Raw genomic sequence first — 9,812 nt, 5'->3', positions numbered from 1 at the left:
CTGCTGTAACACTCATTGTATGCAGGGCCCAAAATGGCCATGGAAAACATTACGCCTTATCAGGGGCACTTTCTGAAGCAGCCTTTCCTGCTGGCTTCATTTGTGTAAGCCAGGAGAAGGATTGAAGCACTCAGCCAACAACCACCTTGCCAGCTCTAATTCACTGTCTAATCACAAGAAGAAAGTTGTTAGAAAAGCAGCAGAGGTGTGTCATGATGCATACAAGCACAGTACTCTGAATACACTGTGCAGCCGCTTAGCCTATGACTTTTGCTCTTAAGACCATTGTAGCTCTAATCATAGGGGAATTGCTAAGTTTATTTCACAATCATGGGGCCTCTCAGAAGTGAGAAATGCTATTTATAAAAAGGAAAGATCAATTCTGGGGTCTGTCAGTCTTGACTGAAGCCAGACAAGTTATTTTGGATTTATACTGGGGAAACTGGTCCAAAAATACATGTCCACTGTCCAAGCAAAAGTCAAATCAGTAATTAAAAGATGATGAAAATAAGTGACTTTTTACTTCCTGATTTTCTTAACATGAATCAACTACAAAGAGAGAGAACAATCTGAGACTACAAGGGAGAAACAAGAATTGAAACAAACAACTTTTCATGCATGTATCCATGCTTCTCTTTGTGACAAATGAAAATGTTCCTTCTAGAGTGAAGTGAGAGCACCAAAAGCCAAATTCTTCCTTGATCACACTTATATGGGTCCCTTATCTAAGGACCTGTGGGCAGATTTGGGAGCCAGAACTTTTTGAAGGATTGAAAGAAGTCCATATTTGTTCTTTTTCTTATTCAACACTGTGTTTGAGAAAGGCTAGAATACTTTAATTTTAATATAATTAGGCAATCTGTTTCTGCTGCTAGCACCTGTGTTTTCAAACTTAGAAACACTTCGATCAGGAATTGTGCTAAAGTAGGATTAAAAAAAAACCCCAAATAAACAAGAGAAGTGCTACTACAAATCACAAGAAATACAGCTTGTGTGTCAATTTATCACGGCACAAAATGGCAAGTCAACCACCAGACACATTGATAAACGGAATGTACCCTATATTCATCTCCTTAATGGGACATTAATGTCTTGGATTTGCCACGCACACCAAAACACTGAATCCTACCTCGGCCTTTCTTAATTGCCCAAGAAGATGTTAATTTATGGACTTGGCCATAATGACTGGGAACAAATTTGTTCAATCAATGTTATGCTTTAATTGAAATTTGTAGCTTAACAAGAAAAATCATGAAATTAAATGTTCAGACAGTTATATCTTTAAAACAGAACATAGATGTCAGGTTCTATTACCAGTCTACTTTCCAGATGTCTTTTAGGGGTTCATTTTTCACACTGTGTGTGTTAGATACTGAGGCAAATCCTATGAAGAAATAACAGGATTTGTGGGCAAATCTCAACTGCTGCTGGGATAATTTTCTCTTTGATGTTCCTACATCAATATTCTAGACATGCATAGCATCAGTCCCTGACTTTTATTAATGTTAATTTTTATCAGCGTATTTGGGAGAAGGAGAATCTAATAATGCAGAGCGACTCCACCATAAAGTCTACCCCAGTCTAGAGCTGCAATATCTTTAGTTTTTTTTCAACCCAAAGTCCTTCTGAGAGGGGAAAATAAGCAACAGTGACCATTCCTGTGAAAAGATAGCCTTCAGCTCCCACTTAAAACAAGAGGAACACATTGTACATAAAGGGTATCGCACAGGAGGTCATCAACATGATAGAGACTTGGGTAATAAATAAGAATTCCCATTGCTACCTCCTACAGAAAAGTATTTGTTCAGTCAACTTCTGAGTCACTCTGCCCTCAGATTTGTCCTCATGTCTTCCAATATACTGTTGAGCTGGCATGCAAATTTATCAGTCACCTATGAACCCTGCTGAGAACGGGGTTATGAGGAATGCTTACCTCTGAGAACTGCAGCCTTCCAAAATCACTTGGTGGACTAGCAATTTTAAACACTTTCTTCGGCATCACCCAAGTTTCCAAAGTTTCTAGTTTACTGACAGCCAGATTGGTTGCATGATGTTTGATTAGGAAGCCCTGAAAACGGTCAGCAAGGAAGTAGAGATGGACAGAAACTGGATGGCCCATAGGATAATACCTGTAAAACATGTAGTATACACAGGTGGCATCACTTAGGAAAAAGAGAGACATGGAATTACCATTCACTTGAAACTAGTGGCTTAAAAATTTGATTCAGTTAAGAAATTTAGTATTACTTCATTAAGAAACTTTAAATATGTTCCTTCCTCATTATCAATTATTCTCAGGTTGTTCTTATCATTCCAAAACATTAAAATTTTTACTAAGAATATGCTAATTTGAAAGACATTCACAATTAAACCTCTAGAGTGTCTCTACATGCCAGAAATCTCCTATTAACCTTTTTCTGCCTAAGAAATCCTACACGGAGACATATTCTACATGAAGGTAAGGAGTCCAAACTGCAGAGTTCAGATCTACATACAGACACTTCTTGTATTAAGGAGTACTTAATTTTGAGGTCCCAATTCAAATGAAGGCCATGCCTAAAACTCCATTGAAAACTAATTTAAATAGGGAAGCGTATAAATGTGACCCAGTTACCGTGCCCCAAGTCTTGAAACCATCCGTCTAACTGCCCTAATTAGAGTGGGGTACTATAGCCTCTCGACCCCACGCTTTTGCACACAGCTGTCAGAGCTCCCCAAAACCTTTCTATTTCAGAAACTTTCCTCTTCTGAGAAGAAACTCTGAATTCTGTGAACACCATTTTGCTTTAAATAAGATGCCACAAAAGTAGTGTTCTCAACAGTTACAAAACACTACAGCCTAGCTGTTTATTTCTAATCACCGCTCTGTTCTGAATAGGAAGCCTTTCTCTTTAAAGACACAACTGGATTGAGTTGCAGAGAGAATCTGCCCCTTCTTGTCCCTGATCCTGTAAAGTTACTTGCATGTGCTTAATCTCATGCGGTAGGAGTAGTTCTGATGCTTTCCTTGGCAGTACTCACACTGGCTCCAGTTAAACACTCAAATAACACTTTGCAGGACTAGGGCCTTTTTTTTGCCTCATGGAGAACTGAGAAGTGTGAAGGAAAAGCTTTGTGCAATATAGTGCCAGGGAGGAAAGTTTTCCAGTCCATCAGAGAGAAATGGCGGTTAGGCAGTTTTGCCAGTTTACAGTTATTCTAGTGAAAGTTTGGCAGCATAAAAGTTCACTGGTAACTCAATTACTTTCAGAAAATTTCTAACCCTTGATACTTCAGCCAGGCTTTGTTACCAATGTCCAAGTATAACGATTGTTATTGTAAGCAATAACGTCAAACAGACTAACTTTGTCCTACCTACCTGTGAACACTGAAATGTAGGACTGGACAGTAAAGCATAAAATAGGTTTGCGGTCTCTGTGTCCCATTCATATTTGCTGTCTGTGTTTTATGCCTTTAGCATCATCTTAACCAAGTGCCTCTCATTGCTACAATAACAGTACGATAGTTCCATTTACAAAGACTTTATATTGGTCGTGTGGAACCAGTCCTTAGCTTTATTTTCACATAGCATAAATTAAGAATACAAATTCAATGCAAATCCCTGTTTGTCAACTGACAAGGATCTTGCGCTTCTCAGAGATTTTCCTGCTGCCAGCTCCAGCCTCTCTCTCAAATTATTCAGTGATCAAACCAGTGTCAAGGGCCTTGTCATAAAACCACCTTGTAGCATGCAGCAATTGGTATGTTTTTATCAAGACATCCACAGAGTGGGAATGTAACAGGGTGTTGCAAATACGAGTAGAGGCGCAGCACTGAACACAACTCAGAAAAGGCCATATTTTATACATTGGTTTTGTCAGGGGATACTGGAAAGAAGTTGTTGATGCATAGTTGAACAAAATGCCTTTCTCCTTACAGAAGGGCTTGAGTTGCTTTTGCCAGACACTATGTCCATCTTTCCATTTATTTAAAAAACATTAACAAGAAGGATTTGTAGAGTTTAGTTACTCTTGTCAAATAATGCTCATAGTCATAGGTTTAAACTGGGGTGGGCAGAATGCGGCCTGTGGGCCAGATGTGGCCCGCCACGCCATTGTATCTGGTCCATGGGGTCCGTAAAAAATTTAGAAAATTAATATTTATCTGCCCCTGGCTGCCTGTCATGCGGCCCTCAACGGCTTGCCAAAACTCAGTAAGCAGCCCTCCACCTGACATAATTGCCCATCCCTGTTTAAACATATGGCTAACTGAATATTTTATCCTCTGAATGGTTTTCTTAACAATACTATAAAGGGTACAATTATGGCTCTAATCAGGATAACTGGACATTTTTTCAGTGCTGTAATTAATTGTGAAGCAAGGAAGTGACAGACACGGTGTAAACCTCCTAGTATTATATCTGCCTATGAAAACTTGTTTGCTAAAACCTGACTCCCTGTGATGATGATGTATGGCAGGGAGCTAGGGCTGAAGACAGGTGACTAAGAACAATTGCATTATATGAAACCTATAGCAGCAAGGGTTGAAATTTCTAGAGCCTGAGAAGTGAGCACAGGAAGACAGACTACAAACAGGCTGACTCCAACGGAGTCTGCTACAAGACAACAAACAAAGCACGGGAGCCAACGTAAGTGACAATCCAGCTTCTGTTCTGAATTCTACCGACCTTCCATTTTATGTGTGTCGAAGCAAATATTTATAATATCCCTGGAACACTCTGACTAAATTGTCCCTTGGCAGCAACTGGTAAAAATATCACGGGGTGGAGAGAGAAATTAAATCCCAACTCTCTAAGATGTTGATGCATGATACGACCTAAATTCAACAACAGTCGAAAGAGGCATGTCTTTGAAGCAGTGGGCTACAACTTGTTAGTAGTCTCCAAAGCAACTTCCCTTACAGAAATGTCCTGTGCATCAACTGGTGGCAGTATGGGATTGACTGAGTGAGATCTTGTGCTGCAAAGCTTTCTTTCTGCTGCCTGAAGCAGTGTCAAATGAACTAGGGTGGTGACTGCAGTATCTGCTGACTTCATGCAGTTGCAAGCCCTAGAGCAAAAGTGGTTCTGCAGAGAAACATAAACCTAGGCCTATTACCTCTGCTGCTGCCTTGGAGACTCTCAAAATTATGAGGGGGAGGGAGAGGGAGAGGAAGTCAAAGACAGAAAGCAACTGTAAAGAATGGGATGGGATATGCCTTATAAAATTAAAATTGGACAGGACTTCTAGTTTGTGGCTCTGACCAGATATTCCTAGCCACAAGGGGGTTAGCCAAAGTAGCCAAGTGCAGTTTCCTTTGGACATCATAGACTTTTTGCCTTAACTTGCTTCATAGACTCTCTGTGTGTTGTAAAACAGCTATGTTTCATCCCAAAGGAGCACTGTTTCAGTGGTGGGTAAAATGATTCCCCTGTGTGTGGTCTGTGTTTAAGCCTGCAAATCACCTTCAGCTCCTTTTCAATGAAAGACACTATATAAATGCAATCCATCATTCATATAAATCATTGCTACAATGCTGGCAAAAGGGAGAAGAAAAATAATTGTTACATTGTTTTATTACTAGCAACATGTTGCTTCCATCCCCTCTTCTGGTTTTGTCGCTACATGCCAAATAACCTTAGAATTTTTTTTAGATTTGTCCCTACTTCAAATAAGAGATGATGTTCTTCAGTGATTATTTATATCAAAGTGTTATGGATTTTTTACTGTTTTCGGTAACTTTTATTGGAGTGGTGTAATGGAAATCTGGCTTATAAATAATCAGAGTTTTCCAAATGGGACTATACTCAGCCATTTTGTGCTAGGAAAGTCACAAAGAACTGAGTTCCTACTGAAGAACACAGGACACATAAAACTGCAAGGAATGTATTTAGCAGTCACAAAGTTAGATTGTAAGCATTCATCTGTTAGGATTAAAAGACAGACAGGTAAAAATGCAGGAGGAGGTATTTTTTAAAGTAGAGGGAGAATTCTTGTCTATCAGGGAAAGCTTTGAAGGCCTGTTCTGAAAATAAACCCTTTCACATTATGTACGCATGGAAGACAAAACAAGTATGTTAACTTTGCTTTGAAATGAATGAAAGCAAGATTTCTGTTTAATCGTAAAATAAAAATCCTTAAAATATTAATTGAAAGGGATTTTATTTACTAGGTTTGTGGAATAGAAAGGGTAACATCATTAGTTGCTACATTTTACATCACTGACTGCTTTTTTGGCATAGAAAGCTTCAGTAACCTGTCCAGGAGACTTGAGTGACCTGACCTGACTTCATGGTTCTGGTTTTCCAGATGGACAAAGAAGACCATTAACATTCTTGGAAATATGTATGACTTATCACAGTTGACTGGGCCTGTGTTATGAATATGCACTTTACCCTATATGACAAAATGAGTGAAATACCTGCAGTGAAGGCGCTGTATACACTATTGTAAAGCAGCACAACCACTCACATCATACATACCAACAGTTTCCAATATGAGGATCTGACCCCAAGCTCATTGAAATCAATGGGTATCAGGCCCAACTGAGAATCTTAAGAATCCTGCTTCCATTTATACAAAAGAAAAAAGATTCAAACTAACCGGCAGCTGTTGTCTCCATCAGTGTGAAAGGAAGTCTCAGCTCTCCTTAGGCCCAAGCGGGAAAATGAGTGGTACATGGTCAGTGTAATGTCACTGATGCTGTGAATTCCATCCGGCTCATCATACACGTTCTCCCAGTATGACCTGAGGCCTGGTGTGCCAGATGGATAGTTGCCATACAAATAATAATCCAATTGGCCAATTATTTCTTGATTCACCACAGCTTCAAATTTGCGGGCAAAGAACGTTGGCCTGGCAGTCTGCTGTGTTGACAATAAAAAAAGAAAAGATTTATGAGTAAGTTTTCCATTTCCAGTCACAGCACTGTTGTCCTAAGCAACAGGTTGGCATTTAGGACATGAGCATTTCCCTATGGACTACAACAAATTAAACAGTGATGCTGGATTAATGCTCATATCAAAGCATATGTTTTTTCTCTGTCCAGATTGGTAGGTTCCTGAAAACAAAAGGAAAACCCCTCCGACTCCTCACTAGTGACTTTTGTGCAACTGTCAGGGGCTGGAACTTAATGATTCTTTGGTTTTATTGCTCAAAGAAGTGCCCTTGGTAGATCTTAGGGAAGATGTAATGCCAGCTCTGAAGAGTTTATAATCTAAGTAAAAGCAGGACATGACAGACAAGGATTTGAAGTAAATGGGGGAAGGGTATGGTGAAAAGGCTAAAACTTCAGCAACGACTATTTAATTTTGTTTTCTTTAGGGCCAAGTAATAGCAGACAGAGAAACTCTGAATACAGTATATACAGATGATGCAGTGAAGCAGAAATTTGCCAACAATACTGAGAAATACATTGTTAACTCTTTATATAGAGATAGTTGAACATATTCGAGCTACCACTCACTTAGGACCTGGTACATAATTTTGTTAAATGGTCCACAGTGTTTCCTTTCAAACGTATGTCCATATTAATGGGTTTCAGGAAGGGCTGTGATGTGAACCAGTGAGCAGGGCACTGGACAAAGAGTCATGATGTCAATGAGATGGTGTCATTGATCTGCCATTGAAATCTTTTATCCTCTGGGTAAGTCACTTCACCTCCCAGTGAGATTGTTCCTTCATTTGACTTGTCAATTTAGAGTTTACATCCTTTGGAAAAGAGGCTATTTCCTATTGTATGCACAAGACTCTGATTATGGCTGTAGCCTACAGGCATTATATTTACAGCAATAATGCTACAGAAAAATGGAAAAAGATTTTTTTTTTTATTTACAGTGCAAAATTAGAATGGTCACTCCCAGAACAATGTGTATGGGATAATCCCAGGCTGAGTGTAGTGTCTATCAGACTGGCAATCAGTGATGAGCACAGGGTTTTATAGGGGTTATCTGGATATCTTTGGGGAAAGTTTTACATACAACATTCACAGGAAGGTCAAAGCTAGTGACCCTTACCCTAAGAACAAAGTATTCTGCTTCCTCAAGGGGTATTTGGGTATGAGGCAGATAAAGAGAAGCGGAGTGAGGATGAACAGCCTACTGTTGATTAGTCTTGCTTTGTAGTCCATTTAGAACAGCAAGCTGCTTTGTCCAAAAATTTCACACTCTAGCATCTCCTCTTCATCTAATCAGAGTCGCCTGTGGCAGGGGGTCAGGCTAGATGATCTGTTTAGGTCCCTCCTGACCCTAGCTACTATGAAACTATGAAACTATGTAGAAAGCCTGTCGAGAAGACTGTAAAATTCATTGGGCCATATTCATCCCAAACATAACTCCGTGAGCAGCTAGGATTAATGTCTCTCTTATGGTAATGACAATGATAAACACCAATTTGTTATGAATTGCTGGCAAGACACAATTAACACCATGAAGCTTTGCACTCTAGAGGGCATAGGAAGGGCTATTTCATTCAGCAGGCCCTGTATTACATACAATAACACAAACATACAGAAACTGTCCATGAACTTTCCTTCTTTTTTGGTGAGACTCACTCTTCTGCAGAGTACAAAGTCCCTCCTAGGATGAAGAGACCTATGTCAGTGGTCCGCAGAGGGGTAAATTTCACTTTTTCAGAATGAGACTCTTTGCAATCAGAAATAAGCTGACAATTACCATCTAGGAAGCAGTATGATATTAGACAAAGGAAGAAGTGCCACAGAGATTTCCAGAACAGGTAATAGGTTTCAAGCACATTTACTGAAAGGCTTTCTATCAGCATGACACTTGTGTAGAAAAGAGTACATACCAAAAGTTTAGGGAACATGTTGCCATTGTATGAAACCCTAAATCAACAGGGCTGTTACAGCCTGCACAGCTCACATGTATCTTTTGCTCTCAACTTATTATTATAAACAACTTCTCTTCCCTGAATTTTCAAATGGCATTACTTTCAAATGAGAAAAAGATGCTAAATCTTTTTAGGGGATTAAATTAAAGTAAATTAGAGAGTCTATGCTTGTTATTAATTTAAGGTCTATAAAAGCTAATCAAATTAAAGGAAAAATAGATGGTTTAAGGGAAAAACATGGATTGAACTGTAATCACATTAGCGACAGAAGAGGATCCTTCTTGTACCTATTTGGGATCTACAGTACTGTACATGGGAAACAAGTCTAGTGGTCTCAAATCATTTTTGTGGGAAATGGAAGAATTTAGTTTGGAAATGTCCATGTCCTTTATAAATTACAAAGCCAATATTTCTTAACACACTTTTAAAATTCTAATTCAGTTTAATCCTGTCCTTTTGCAGCTGGTTGAGAAGACATTATAATATATCATCAGGGATCTGGGTTTCCTGTTTCCAGTGGAAAAACATGGATTTTCCCCTTTAAAGGAGAAAAATGCAGGTTTTCCCCTTGGAAGCAGGAAACGGTTGGTTTCTTGTTTTTGCAGACAGCTCTCCGCCAGCCGACAGAGATCCAGCCTACAACGAGGTGCTTGCAAAAGGGCAGGAAAGGCTTAGCCCTGTTCAGAGTGGGAGAAGGAGGGGAAGGGGTCTGGGAATCTGAGTCACCCAGGGCTGGCTCAGACTCACTTTCCCTCCTGCAGCCTTTGGGGTAAGTAGGGCTCGGGGGACTAAGGGGCTGGGGCTTGGGGGGCAGCTGGGGGCCCTCTCCAATAGGGCTGGGAGGGAGCAGGGGGCTATGGGTTGGGAATGAGGGGTACTGGCAGGACTGGGAGAGGGGGTAGCACTGTGGTGGTTGGCTGTGGGTCACGCTGCCAGGGCTGGGGCAGGGGGGGGGGGGGGGCTGCAGGGAGAGCCCGCAGGGCAGGC

At 40.2% G+C, this 9,812-nt stretch overlaps 1 protein-coding gene across 1 annotated transcript in view; it reads right to left on the bottom strand.

Annotated features, from left to right (window-relative positions):
* The window catches only part of XYLT1 (xylosyltransferase 1), a 172,294-nt gene that overhangs the window by 28,801 nt on the left and 133,681 nt on the right, over nucleotides 1–9,812 (bottom strand). The window contains exons 9-10 of the mRNA XM_025216283.1: nucleotides 6,582–6,844; nucleotides 1,934–2,129 (exon numbers count right to left, since the gene is read on the bottom strand). Coding sequence (XP_025072068.1) covers nucleotides 1,934–2,129; nucleotides 6,582–6,844 — 459 coding nt within the window. The remainder of the gene's footprint in view (nucleotides 1–1,933; nucleotides 2,130–6,581; nucleotides 6,845–9,812) is intronic.

The sequence above is a fragment of the Alligator sinensis genome, unplaced genomic scaffold (assembly GCF_000455745.1).
Source record: "Alligator sinensis unplaced genomic scaffold, ASM45574v1 scaffold980_1, whole genome shotgun sequence".
Taxonomy (NCBI): domain Eukaryota; kingdom Metazoa; phylum Chordata; order Crocodylia; family Alligatoridae; genus Alligator; species Alligator sinensis.
The sequence above is the reverse complement of the archived record's forward strand: the minus strand, read 5'-3'. Positions and strand labels throughout refer to the sequence as shown.